General features: G+C 32.9%; 2 protein-coding genes across 3 annotated transcripts in view; one reads left to right on the forward strand and one right to left on the reverse strand.

The window, feature by feature from the left end:
• Positions 1–2,919, forward strand: part of LOC135212630 (cytosolic carboxypeptidase 1-like) — a 207,378-nt gene extending 204,459 nt beyond the window's left edge. For both annotated transcript variants that reach the window (XM_064246222.1, XM_064246221.1), the window contains exon 24: positions 117–2,919. In XM_064246222.1, coding sequence (XP_064102292.1) covers positions 117–255 — 139 coding nt within the window. In that variant the 3' untranslated portion in view covers positions 256–2,919. The remainder of the gene's footprint in view (positions 1–116) is intronic.
• An 11,451-nt stretch (positions 2,920–14,370) lies between these two features.
• Positions 14,371–15,369, reverse strand: part of LOC135212632 (mucin-3A-like) — a 9,961-nt gene continuing 8,962 nt past the window's right edge. Inside the window, exon 3 of the mRNA XM_064246224.1 lies at positions 14,371–15,369. This exon is cut by the window's right edge and continues 68 nt beyond it. Within this exon, the coding sequence (XP_064102294.1) occupies positions 15,295–15,369 (75 nt within the window). The 3' untranslated portion in view covers positions 14,371–15,294.

Here is a 15,369-nt window from a genome sequence, read left to right on the forward strand (position 1 = left end):
ATGAAAAGAGATTAACAGTCAAGTTTGCATCTCTATATTTATATACAGTACTGTACTAAACACTATTGAAATTTCAAAAACACCCAGTATTTCACCACCTCTCTTTTATTCTACAGAGTTGACCCTAAGTTTGGAATGACCAAGGAGAGAAACCTTGGTGATTTTACCAAAGAAGTTGCCTTTTGGAGTGGAGAACTGGACGATGATCTTGATTCAGATGATGACCTTGACCTTGACTTGTATGGTCCTATGTAGTGCAATGTCACTGGTCAACCTTTTTTTACATGCCCAAAGGCTCATTTAGTTTTTTACAAAGAAAAAAAAAGTAAGTGAATTTTGCAAATTTAAGTTTATCTTAACCATTTTGTAAAGATTAGTATAACACCACAATCTTCAGTGAAGTGTTATTACTATATTGTAAGGCTGCTCAGAAAATTTTGTCCACAATTTCCCCTAGTTGATTTAATTAATCTTATTGATGATAATTTGAATTTTCCACAAAATTTCAACAGCATAAAGCAAGATTTTCCAAAATTTAAAATGTGAGGTCCATTATTATATAAATAAGTGTAAAAACCTGTGTAAGGGAATATCTTAACAAAGCTCTATATTAGCTTAGATGAGGAATACCGTTTGATTGTAGAATACAAAATGTATTGCAGACAGTGGATAATTGCTGCTCAAGGTGCTGTAAATTTGAAAGTTACAACAATGCTACAACTACATGAATTTATGAATGATATGACAAATTTTTAATCAATTTGTATTTTTCATAGCTAACAAACCTGAGGTCTTAACAATAGGATAAATCTTCTCGCACCAGCTAGAATCTGCTTAAAAACAATAAAAGATTTTATAGCAAGGAATATTGTTCATGAGTCTACCATACCAACGCCTTTTGCAAGACTTTTTAAGAAAATTTTATAGTTAATAGGAAGCCAGTGACTGGTCCATTAAAGTTTATAGTACAGTACACTGTAGTATGGCATATGCAAAGTATACATACTACACAAGATTCTCATTTGGTTTTTCTAGAAAACATTGACATTGAAGGTCATATTTGTATGGTTGTAGGTCCATCTCAAAACATTCGACAAAGGAGTCATTCAATACAATAAACAGACTATTCAAAGATAAATAACATCACTCATTTCCTGGAAAGGAATTGATTGCAAAAATGTGTTATCCATTAAAATTAAAATTACATTTCTTGACCTTGAAGGGAAATTATTTACCAATTTCAGTTTTATGGCTTGGAAGCTTTATATTGGTGACAAAAAGCAAAAGAATATACTTTCACTACAATAATCTTGAACCCTGTAGTAAGAAAAAAAAATTTTCCCATAAAAATTAATTTTTTTATTAACTAGTTTTCAATGAAGAAAAGACAATTGTGTGAATTTGAACTATCATTTCTATAGAAATAAAACATTCATGTCATAATTACCTTCTTACCTATTCAATCATACTTTACCACATACACCTATAGATTTGCATACACTAAAGTATTTCAATTATTGTTTTGAAAGTATGCCAATTATTATTTTGAGAGTATGCAAGAACATTTGACCAACCTAAAGGCAACCTAGCTAGATTTATTTGGTACTTACATGTAGCATTCTGAATCTATACTGCAAGAAAAAAGCAAAGTGAAATGTATATACTGAGCTTCTACATTCACATCATGATTTAAAACACTAGCAGGCTTAACATACTACGTACCAAGGAAAATTTATATGAAGTGGTGTGCACAGTTGCACAAGTAAACTATTAAAGATATTGTGTATAAACCACATTGAATGTACACCTATCTCCAATCCTGCTACAATTGGTTACAAGTCCCCAATTCTGGACAATGAAAAGTACAATAAATATACTACATACAGTGCTGGTCACAGCACTGATGTAACTATTAAAAGTAAGAATCCAGCAATGATGTACATCGACTGTCAATTTTAGCTTGACTAGGAAATGCGGTTTTAAATACACACACACACTGCACCTGAACTTCTTAAATTGAAAATATGTGGCCTTTAATTCACTTTACATTATGTAATGTTCATTAAGCCACAAATCTGTTCTTATTTCATGCAATACAATAATACTATATTGTTACATGTGCCTTAACCTGACAAAATATGATGCTATATTTCTCACAAGAAGCTGGTTATACTGTACAGTAATTGTACAGGTGAAACTTAAACATAAATTTACTTTTCATAGGATATAGGTTTTATTCACAATCTACATAGTATTCATACAATCACCAACAAAATTTACCATGATAGAAATACTATTGATAACCAGCTGCTAGAATTACTATACTAAAATTATAAGTAATTTTTTTATTTCTCTTGATCACCTTATACTAACAGGAAATTAGTTATACTAAAGTCCCCAGGAGTTCAGCAAAATTTGTTAGAGTTAACATAAATGTTTGGAGGGTTTTTTTCCCAACATTTAAATTTCCTTCAATGCTCATTACAAAATTGTAAAGATAATGGCAAAATTAAAAAAACTTAATTGGTACTCATTCCTCACTAGCTTTATTACATTTGTTACCCCTTGCATATCGTGATTGTGGCCTGAATTATTAGACAATGTATATTGTACCCCGTACAAATTTCAAGAATCAAAATATGTACGGTACGTATACGGAATGGAAAAAATATACCTGTGTACTAAATTTTCTTTTTTAGATGTCAATTCAAATGCTGTTGAATTATATGGAAACAGACTTTTCATAGCATTACTCCTCAAGGGGGATAATGATTAAAATCAGATCTATCTGGCAATAGCAAAAACTAATAAAAAAAAATAAAAAAAAAAACTGGCCACAGCTGTCACCCTTGCTGGCATGATTTTACCCTTGGTTAAAGACTGAATAACAAAAATGATAACTTTCTGGCAAAAAAAAAAAAAAAAAAAAAAAAAAAAATATATATATATATTATATATATATATATATAGATATATATATATATATATATATATATCTATATCTATTCTATATCCTATATCTGATATCTATATAATTATATCTATATCTATATCTATATCTATATCTATATCCTATATCTATATCGATATCCTATATATTATATATATATATATATATATATATATATATATATATATATATATATATATATATATATATATATAATATATATATATATATATATATTCTCAACATTAAAAATTAAAAATCAGGTCTATGAACGTCAAGTGGGGATGAGCTGTTAGGGCCTACCCAAATACAAGTCCATTTTATGCAACAAAATCCAGTTTCCTACTCTGTGAACATCTGCAAGGAAAGTTACCATTCATATATGAAGAGGAGAAGAAATAAAAATACAAAACATCAAACCTAAATTTGTTAATGATTTATGAAGCATGCTAGGCTGCAAAAGTGGAGAAAAGCTGACATTTACTATTACAAGTGCTGGTATGTACTCAAAACTAGATATGATGACTAGAAAAGAACTTTCCAAATACAGATGGGAAGGTCATCTTTCCTGGAATGGTGACAAAATTCCTCTTGAATGCATAGTGTACTTTGAAAGACAGAGCAGACATCTCTGCCCATAAACAACATCAGAAGATAGAGAGAAAGAGAGAAATGAACATCACAGGCATTCACATAGTCTAAGATAAGCTTGCATGAACAGAATCATTGAAACCATCGAGTTTTAAACTGAACCTTTCCTTCACAAGGGATATCTTCAGTCTTTTGAAGACATAGAAGGCCATTCCTTGCTGACCGTACCTGATAGCTATTCATACGCAAACTTGAAAGAAAATAAAACAGGAATAACATTGTAGTGTAACAAGACAGAATTGCAAGAACACAGGAAAACCAACCAGGTTTTTCGAGCTCAAACCTTTGGATCCAGGACCAGCAACATTATTCCTTGTTGACCCTATCTGACAAAGTAATGGAGATCAGGAAGAAAAAAAGAAAGGTACAATTGAATTTTGTTGTTCAGGTAGATGGTGGGGTTCCCACAAAAATATAAGTACCACCAAACCTTCACTCCTGTTAGTGTCTTCCTTGAACTTGCTCTCTTTCAAAACTACAGAATGGGAAGAATCAGATTTTTATATTTACTGCTGAAGACAATGAAGTATGACTGACAGATTTACAGTTCCCTTATAGTAAAATGGTTGACATTTAGTTTGGGCAGAACAAAATACAAAATCCAGACGTCTTCCCTTTCTGAAAGAGGTAAAGTTGCCTCAGAGCTCTTCCACTGATCTCGTAGGGGTAAATTACGAGACTGCAAATAGAAGGCACCTTATTACCTAAGTAGTTTAAGGTAAAAGGCCGTCAAGAAATTCAGTCCCTGAAGATATAATAAAAGGATGTTATAATAATAAAAATAAAAAACTAGAGCAGAAAGGAAGGAAACTGAATTTCAAGTGTCTGAATCGAACTTTATACTCCACACACATTGATGGAAAAAAAAAAAAAAAAACCACAACCTGAACAGAAAATAAGATACACTACACTTCTTTTGAATGAGTCAGTTGCTTCAAGCCTTTGTATACATAAGTTCTTGGGAAACAAGCTTAAAGGACATGCCTTGTTATTAGGCAACAACAGACAGTAAAATTCAAGAAAAAACAATCGCAAACTACAGCAGAGAACCTGTGTTCTGTAGTAGCATCCTATTCTAAAAATTTTGAGGAAGTGATAAATGACACCAAAAATAGTATGGTGACGACCGATGGATAAATATACAAAAAGTGATTCAGACACTTAGAAGCTCCCAGTCACAATAAATTTTATGGTATATAACCAAACACGAGAATCATCTAATGATGGTTTACTAAATCATAATTACCTTTGTTAAGAAAGATGGAAAACCACTTACAAAATGTTCTGAAGGAGGGTTGTGTGAAATAAAGCCATATGAGTGAAAAAAAGAATTTAGATAGTCTCCATGATTATGAAAGCATCCTCAGATAAGCATAAACAAATGCTGAAATTATACACGAATCTTTGTGTGACAATCCCCAGAAGTGGCCATGATAAAACTTTGATGTAACATTATCCTACTGCCTCCTGATAAATGATCTAGTTTTAACTGTTGACCCTCTTGACAAGAAGTGAATAACATGCAAAGATCAGTTCCATGTACTTATAACAATTAACATGCAAAGGTCAATACCTTATACTAATCATCAGTACCATAACATTTCAGATATTTTAACATAGACAAAAGGTTTAAGGTTAATTAATTATCTATCCATTATGTTAGTGTATTCATTAACTGTACATTCCATTAATTTTCTGAGAGTGAGTGAACTTTAGTTATCCAATTCTATTTAGTTTGTTATAAAGGGCAATAAACCCAGTAGTTTAGCAAGGATAGTCATGCTTACCTTTTAGTAGGTATCTGAAGGCAAGATGAAATATCTAATTAGTATTATCTCTCATCATAGATAAACTGTTGGTTGTAGTGATATGCTTTTATAAGTTCCCCATGTAACTTAACAAGGTAAAGAAATTGCATTCCAATTTTAATATATTTTAAGTGTAATATTGCACTGTAGCATAGGGAAGTTGTGATTAGAATACTACTTACAGAAGATAACTGTTAGACAAGAGCTTCATTCTGTTATACAGTGACAAACACAACCAATCAGTAACTTACTGTGGTGCCAAAGGCATCAGTGTTATACATTTTGTAACACTGGTCATGAAATGTGCACAATCATATGCTCAAGTTTGTAAACAAAGTTCTAAATGTAATTTCAAGGCAATTTCTACTTCAAATTTTTATATTTAACAAATTGTAATTTTACTATACAATTAACACTCACAGTCAATCCATTTTTTGTTGACAATAATTTACCTGCTTAGTTTATGGATTACAAAAATGTTTTGTTTTGGTTTTTGCAATTTATCAATCCACCTTCAAATCTGTTTATTGTGTATTTGTTAAAAATTCAAATTTACAGTTTGTGTTTCTTCTGCGATATCATAGGAAATGTGCAATAATTTTAGCCATTTTATGGGGACTAAAAACTGTACCTTCCATAGTTATTGTAAATTGAATGTACATTTGTTAAAGGCGCAAATATAGTTATAATACATTTAATTTAATTAGAAAAAATTGTTTCTAAAATCACCAACTGTAAAACAATAAAATCACTGTTAATGAAGAATACACAAGACAAACATGTAATAAGTTTTACAATGTGAAAGATTGCAACCAAATTGAATAATTTTGTAAAGAAATAATGATTTATGTAGTTTATCATCATAGTCCTTTAGATTGCTAGTTGAAAAAATAACTGGTAATGGTGGTACTATTTAGTTGAAATATTCTTAAAGATTCATTTGACATATGATGAACATTGCGATGTAGTGGCTTTTAATTAAATGCTACTTTTGAGGCATACATTTTTTCTAAGTTACCAGGATTTCACATGGGGTGTGGTACTATTACAGTGGGCTTTGGTTTGGTTAGTCATGTTAGTATAAAAAGTTGGAATGTCATGTGTCAAATTTCTTTCCTAATATGTATTCAGACATGTTTTGCCAGAGATTATAAATCTATATTGGAAGTTTTTTCCCTAACTTTTTACTTTCTTTACACAAAACTGTTGTCATTGCAGATCCTGGCATTTTTATAACTGTTGAATGAATAAAATGTTTTAAACAAGTTAGTTTTTAATTTAATTGTGGTTCAAAGTTGTTTTATTCCTTTACCAATGCCCTTCATAAATTCCAATTTCCCAAGACTAAATGAATCCTGAATGGAGTACTACTGAAAATATTTTGGTATCAAAGACTTGTCCTTTCCATTTGATTCTCTATAATATATACCATGCAATACATAAGGGGATATGAATGTTATTATTCGAGACCTGAAATTAAGTTGCCACTGAAGGTAGTTTCATCATTTCCTTTCAGGTTCCCAAGTATTTTACTTTTATTTGGCAAGGCTGATGAATGCCAAAAGTATACAATATATATATATATATATATATATATATATATATATATATATATATATATATGTATATATATATATATATATATATATATATATATATATATATATATATATATTTCCTAAAAAATTAAAAATAAACTATGCAGGGCTACACAGTATCCATTCCCCCTTTACAGGGTCGATCTGTCAGTGTTCCTCACAAGTGGTACACTGTAGGTATTACTTAAGGGTGTTTGCAGTGTCATTTGGGCCCAAGCTGCAATCCCTTTTATTCTTTTTCCTGAACCTCCAGTCATATTCTCATTCTTCCATCCTACCCTCTCATAACAATTGTGTCAGAGTGCAACTACAAGGCTTTCCCACTGTTATACATATAGTTCCTTGTTGGATGAGTGGTTTTCGCGCTCGTCTACCAATCCGGTGGTCCGGAGTTCAATTCTCGGCGCAGCCAACGTGGAATCAGAGGAATGTATTTCTAGTGATAAAAATTCATTTCTCGATATAATGTGGTTCGGATCCCACAATAATCTGTAGGTCCCGTTACTAGGTGACCAATTGGTTCCTAGCCAAGTAAAAATATCTAATCCTTTGGGCCATCCCTAGGAGAGCTGTTCATCAGCACAGTGGTCTGGTAAAACTGAGATATACTTAACCCAATGTTACACCTTTCAAACCTCTCTACTCTCAATTTCCCCTTTCAGTGCACAGAATAATCTCATAGGTCCCAGTGCCTGGCCTTTGGCATATATATTTTGCATGCAATACCATGGTGCGGTGGGTTGCCCTTGGTTATAACACCAAACTATATCCATCTTCTCTTCGAATGACATCACCTTACAAGGCTTCTTAGCAATATTAGAGGCAGGAGACTTAGAAGATGAATGTTTGGGAGACATTTTCAAATCGAGCATGGAAGAACACTGTCAACACGAACATTGTGGTATCTAGAACACAACAAATCCCCATGGTCTGTTATCTGTTATCAAATTCACCGGGATAATTTGTAAACAAATACGCAAGCATTATTGGAACTACAGCGCATTTTAACAATACACACACAAAGTTTTGAGGGCAATTTTTGGGTTTTGAACCACGCTGTTCAGGAGTTTTTAGCAATAAAAAAATATATAAACTCGTGTTGTTCAGCGATTTTTTGCGTTTATGAAATTTATAGTTTAATTTACCGTTATTGTGTTGTACCAAATTTACGATTATCAAACATGCGGATAACAAGAGTTTACTTAATATGCGAAAGTATTTAGCTTAATTGAATGGTGTTTCATTCAAGAGCTATTTCCAGGTTTACGACGCATGTTCCAGGGTTGTGCCGCTTGCGACGCTGATCTGATGGAAGAAATACATCTCCAAAAAGATAAAATAATCAAGATTTGAAGGTTTCTTTGATGAAACATGCAATAAAAATGCAGTTTTCATAGTTTTTTTATACACCAAAGCATTAATATGTAGTAGAGTTTTCTAAGGGAAGCAAAAGGGAGTGTGGTAACTATCGGGGCATAAGTTTACTGTCAGTCCCAGGGAAGATATTCATGAGAGTAATACTTAACAGAATAAGACCTATAGTAGAAGAGAAACTTAGAGAACAGCAGTGTGGTTTTAGAAGTGGAAGGTCAACAGTGGATCAAATTTTCACCTTAAGACAGATAATTGAGAAGAGATGGGAGTATGCAAAGCCAATATTCTGTGCTTTTATAGACGGTGGAGAAAGCGTTATGATTCAGTATGGAGAGATGGAATGTGGAGAGTGGCAGAACACTATGGTATACCACTGAAAGTGATAAGGATACTAAAGAACTGGTACCAAGGAGTGTGCAGCTGTGTACAGCTGGATGGACAGCAAAGTGAATGGTTCCCAGTTGGAAGTGGGCTAAGACAGGGATGTGTTATGTCACCCACCTTGTTTAATGTATATATTGACCATATAATGAGAAGAGTGATGGAGAATGAAAACAGAGGGGCTAGTATTGGTGGAGAAGTTTTTATGGATTTGGACTTTGCTGATGATGTTGCGTTGGTTGCTGATACGTGGCTGGTGCTGGTAGGTATGGTAATGAGGATGGAGACAGAGACACAGAATTTTGGCTTGAACATCAGCACAAAGAAGAGCGAGATCATGGTTGTGAGTAAGGATGATGATTGGGTGCACATGGAGGATATGACAATCAGAGGACAGGAACTCAAGCAAGTTGAGAAGTTTGTTTACTTGGGAAGTGTGGTAACAGCAGACGGGATGGCAAATTGAAGATATACAAAGAAGAAAACTAGGAGCAGCAAGAGCTTTTGAGGTTCTGAGAAAAAAACGTTTGGTCGAGGCATGAAATCAGCTTGAGAACTAAGATGAGAATATTCAATGCAGTAGTACTACCAATCCTGATGTATGGCTCGTCCACCTGGGCACTGACCAGAACAGAGGAGAAAAGGTTGGATGCTTTTGAGATGAAGCTGCTGAGAAGAATACTTGGCATTAAATGGGATGATTATGTTAGAAATGAAGACATCAGGGTGAGATTGAGGCAAAGGCCAGTCAGTACCAGGTTGAAGAGGGGAAGGCTGAAATGGTTTGGACATGTTGAGAGGATGGAAGAGAATAGAGACCCCAGGAGAGCACTGAGAGCAGTACAAATAGGAAGAAGACCGCTGGGTAGACCAAGAACGAGGTGGATAGACATAATTGTCAGGGATCTTGAGGATGAAATCCAAAACTTAGAGGAAGCGAGGGAAATGGCTCGGGATAGAGACAGATGGAGAGAAACTGTATCAGCCTTATGCCACTGACCAGTGGCGGGAAGATAAATCTAAAAAATCTAAAAAGAGTTTTCTTAGGATTTTTGACGATGTTCTTGCTTACGGCAATTTTCGGCTTACGACGCTTCTCAAGAGCAGAACCCCTGTCGTAAGACAGGGACTGCCTGTATCTGGCTTGATGCTAATCTGAATTAAACAACCCAAAAACAAGACCCATCCTGCTTGAAGGCTACAAATGCGTTCTGGTAGTTGTGCAACACTATCGAAATCTGGTGATATAATGTAACCAAAAAATAAGAAAAAGCTGCTGTAAGCACTTGATGTTTAGTCAAGCACAGCAGAAAACAGAACGAAGTGCTTAGTTAAGTCGTTCCTAGTAGTACTGCTGTTGGGGGACAGCACTGTATACCTACTCTGAGCAATCGAAGCGCTACCCTTGAAATTGAACATGGAAACTAATAGCTATATAATTAGTACTGGGTAAGTGTCATATACAAAATCATGATTTAGATAGGTGCTACATGTCTGATTTCAAAACAAATGTTATCTCTTCCAAGAGCAGATTCAATAGTTACCATTTGAAAGCACATATTATTCTTCAAATAAATTTTAAATTGTAACATATAACTACTGTCATTTCAAAATTCAGCTGGTTTCAATCAGGTTTAGTTTATATTTTACAATATTGTTTAGGTTTTTGCTGCTGCTTATAAGTGTAAAACTCTAGCCTAACACATTGCTTATTTCTGGGAGGTCAAGGAAATTGTTTCCATTTTTTGAATAGCATGTCTTGGTGACTTGATAAATGTAATTTCCCTGAATAATAACTACACATTTTGTAAAGGGGTATTGCTGGAAATTTCTGATGGCTACATACTCTAGCTGGAAATTTCTGATACATATAGTCTCCATGATAGTCTTCCACATATAATGTATTTCCTAAGCTCAGCACAAAGTTTGTTGTACATATACTGGTTTTGGCACATGAATTTTTATTGTCGTAGTAAACATTTTAGTTTAAGTAAATGTTTTTTATAATTTTTGTTAAAACTATTGTTTACATTGTCTAATCTCCTAGCAACTGAATGCTTTTGCTTTATCAATTCTGAAAAAATATGAGACCACCAAGGTACTTCTTGTTTGTTTGGATGTGGTACAGAACAGGGTATGGCTCTATCTGTGAACTGATTGATAAACTTTGAAATAAAATAATTATCTTTACTGTGGTGTCCCATTCAAATTTAACAACTATGCAGGATGAGCAAAGTATGACATCCACTGAAAAGAAAATTCCCATTTGTATTTGAGAAAACAAGTACAGTTTTTGTTCAGTTGTCAGTGAGACAGCAGAGACTATCTGAATTCATGATCTGTCCTACTAGTCTTCCTGCAAGATCCAGTGATGTACTATTGTAGTACTAAGTAGGGTTATGCATGTTAAGAAATCCACAGTTTCGTGAAAAATTGTTAAAAAATATCCACAATTATATGTTAAAAATATATTTCTATGTAAAAATATAGAACAGACTTTCGAACACCTGAATGGTGTTCCTCATCAGTGTAACGTTAAAATGTAATGATTCATTATATTTTAATGTTACACTTATGAGGAACACTGTTCAGGTGTTCGAAAGTATCTGTTCTATATTTTTACATAGAAATAAATTTTTAATATATAATTGTAGATATTTTTTAACAGGGTTATGCATATTAAAATTGCCAACTATTTACTCATTAATACTTATAGGTTACATAAATTATAATTTTTAGTTAATTATACAAGCTGCATAAAGTATAGGTACAGGCGGCCCTCGGTTAGCGGCAGGGGTTCCGTTCCTGGCCACCGACGCCAAGCGATTTTCGACGCTGAGCGATTTTAAAGCCTACGGCCGCCGCACACCTTCTTTCGAAACTCTAGACCAGTCAAAGGCGCCATAATCCCACAACGGCGCAATAAGTAAAATTATATTTATGCAGTATAGTACTATAGAATTTACTGTACAGTACATGTGGGTGTCTAGAGTATGTAAAGATATAATAAAGTTTATACAGTGTACAGGTAGCTGTAGTGTTCAGGTTACGATCATTAGTCTTACGATAGTTCGATTTTATGAGAGATCAAATTACAATGGCCTAACTTTATCCATCTTCTAGTTACATAAGTTCAATAACAGCAAAAGAGAATGATGAAAGTATGGTTTTAACGATATACTCGTTGCGTGAACGTGTACAGCCATAAACAACCGAACGAGAAACGACTTTTTTTTTTTTTCTAAGTACAACCGAACTGGATAACATCTGTTTGGCTTGTATTTCGATCATCGTACTACAGTGCAACATTACCGTATTTGTTATAAATGGCGTTATGTATAGAATAGAACTGAGATATCTTAATGTAATAACTTTATTCGCTATAGATCAGAGATCAATATAGATAAAAGATCAATCGGGAAATATACCGTTAAATTTAAACCTAGTTATAACTGAAGCTGAGAAAACTGTTCAAGCTGCTAATGACTATTATCGTACATCGGCAAGCAAGGATAAACTGCAGTAAACGTCTGCCATCACACACAACTGTAGATAAAATTGGGATAAAATCATTTTAATCAAAACTACTGTGCTTGAAAGAACACATTTTACTGTTGGTTTCACGCCGATATAAGATAAATAACGTAAAGTTCGTATTACGATGATAAAGGATTACGTATTGCGAACGGAATCACGTAATTTTTTACGCAATAAACATGCCGCCAACGTAATCTGTTAATGAAAAAAAATAGTAGTTCACATTCACAACGAGACATATTCAATAAATATTTCCACCTAAAAACACGCTGTATATGGAAAAATAACTTTGTCTCATATAAGTCAAGTATATAGATATTCGTTTATGCTAACTAGAAGCAAAAAAAGAAAAAGCATTCGCTCAGAATTGCGTTATGGTGAAAACAGACTCGTATTCATCAGCTGATTTCAAACCACAACAGTGGCCGCTCCGCGGAATACGGGCTTATGTTTGCCGTAGTATATTAAAATACAATAATATGAGAATACTTACAATATTCTTGGATACAGTGAAATAATGTATAAATTTTTAAAGGATTTATGGAAAAGATGCAAAATTAATAAAATAACACAATGCATTTTTCGGAACTGGCGGACAAGAACGAACATGAAAAACCATCCCCTGACAACGTGGAGCGTAGTTACAAAGGCTGCCTTAATTTGTATCTTATTTCTGTACAAAAATGAAAATACCTTTACGCAATATATTTTCATACACATTTTAAACATAAAAGCATAAACATTTGAAAAATCGACACATCGATCGCTAAATTTGCACTTTTTTTTTTTTTTTTTTTTTTTTTTTTTAAATTTTTTTTTTTTTTTTTAACTCTATATTTTTGGAAGAGCGGCAGACGGCGGCATACAAGACGAACTTGAAAAACATCGTAGTCGATAACTTGAAGGGGAGTTTCAAAAGCTGCCTTTTTATCATATTTCTGCACAGAAATAAAAAATACCCTATTCGTAATACATTTTCATACACATTTTAAACATAAAAGCATAAACATTTATAAAATCGACACATCGATCGCTAATTTGCACTTTTTTTAAATCGATATTTTCGGAAGAGCGGCAGACGGCGGCATACAAGAACGAACTTGAAAAAAACATCGTAGTCGATAACTTAAAGGGGAGTTTCAAAAGCTGCCTTTTTATCATATTTCTGCACAGAAATAAAAATACCCTATTCGTAATACATTTTCATATACATTTTAAACATAAAAGCATAAACATTTTATAAAATCACACATCGATCGCGTAATTTGCACTTTTTTTAATCGATATTTTCGGAAGAGCGGCAGGCGGCGGCTTACAAGAAAGAACATGAAAAATCATCGTATTTGATAACGTGAAGGGCGTTTCAAAAGCTGCCTTTGTATCATATTTCTGTACAGAAATAAAAATGCCTTTCACGTAATACATTTTCATACACATTTTAAACAAAAGCATGAACATTTATGAATCGACACATCCATAGCTAAATTTGCACTCATGTAACTCGATATTTTCGGCATAGGACAGCGTCAGAGGCATATATTTTACCCTAATACCTACATAATAACTCTCCATAAAATTTGTTAATATAATTTGCATAACCTTTATGGTCTGAACGGCATTTCTACATATGTATGAACTCGTTAGACAACGGCGCTAGCGGCGCTGTTAACTGAAATTTGTGCCGTACAGATACCTTTAAAATGCCTTATTTTTTTAATGATTATTTTTGACGACCGCCGTAAAACCGATTCGCCGTTGAGTGATTGCGCCGTTAACCGCGGGCCGCCTGTACTGATTTCTACTAGTAACTTGATTGCTGATAACTGTTAAATATTAGTAGTCAAAATTATTTTATCACAGATTATCTTAATAATTATAATTTCAATTTTTGCTCATTTAATTTAATAAGTATGGATCCACATGAATTAGTGACTCTACAGGAGGAATTAAGTGAACTCTATATTATGTGCTTACTTATTCTAATAAAAAATCCAACCCCTTTGGAGGCAAAATACTTTCGATCTCAATGGCAGAATAAGGGTTCAATGACAGCAGTGATACAATATTTTCTAAAAAAAACATTTAATTTTTAAAATGTTAAATATTAAACTCTAAAACTTTCTTTACTTGTTTCATTACTGTAATTGCACATTTAAAATAAGAAATTTTCCTTTAATATAAAAGCCATTTGAACATAGAACTGCTCAAAGCTGATGTAATGCAGTACTGTCTAGATACTAGTAGTACTGCAAATATTTCCCTTAATTTATAGTAAAAGTAATATATGGTTAACAAAAGCTTCTGTACTTTTATGCTATACTATTTCAGAACATTATATATTCTATAATACTTATTCTTTGCTACAATTTAGCCTCCCACGAACACCAGGAAATTATGTTACACATCCCTAATCTAGAACCGATCTGTATTTTTTCTTGGTTTTAGTTAAAATTATTTATTTTTTATTGTTTTACAGGAGCTCTCATTCCTTTGTAATGAACCAGTGAATTTCTTAAATAAAATTTAAATTTCAAATTTAAAGCCAATAAAACTCATATATTACATACAAACAGCAGCCTGGACAAACAACATAATAATAATAATAATAATCTGTCAATGATAATAATAATAATAATATTAATAATAATAATACTATAATAATAATGATTAATAGATTCCTTGCCCAAAAGTTCAAATCACACATAAAAATATGAGACAATGCAGACATCAACCCTGAGTTTTATTTTTAATAACATTTTAAACAAAGAATTTGAATTGAACACAAGAGTCAACTCTTAATGGTAACACTTTGAACAGAACTACAACAAATGTCAGTACAGCATGTAAAACATTAACGACTGTACTTGAGGGATAGATATTTCCTAGATGAAATCTCAAAATACCAAAATAACACTTGTCTTTCATGTTTGTTATCACATTGCTTCTTTACTACAAAATAAGTTATGTGCTGAAAAGTATGAAAATTTTTTTTACCTTAATGATGACGATAGGATCGTGGCTGAATGAAATATAATTTTTTTCTTTCTTTCACAGCCTTTCTTACTATGGC

Source organism: Macrobrachium nipponense, chromosome 41, assembly GCF_015104395.2.
Source record: "Macrobrachium nipponense isolate FS-2020 chromosome 41, ASM1510439v2, whole genome shotgun sequence".
Lineage (NCBI taxonomy): Eukaryota > Metazoa > Arthropoda > Malacostraca > Decapoda > Palaemonidae > Macrobrachium > Macrobrachium nipponense.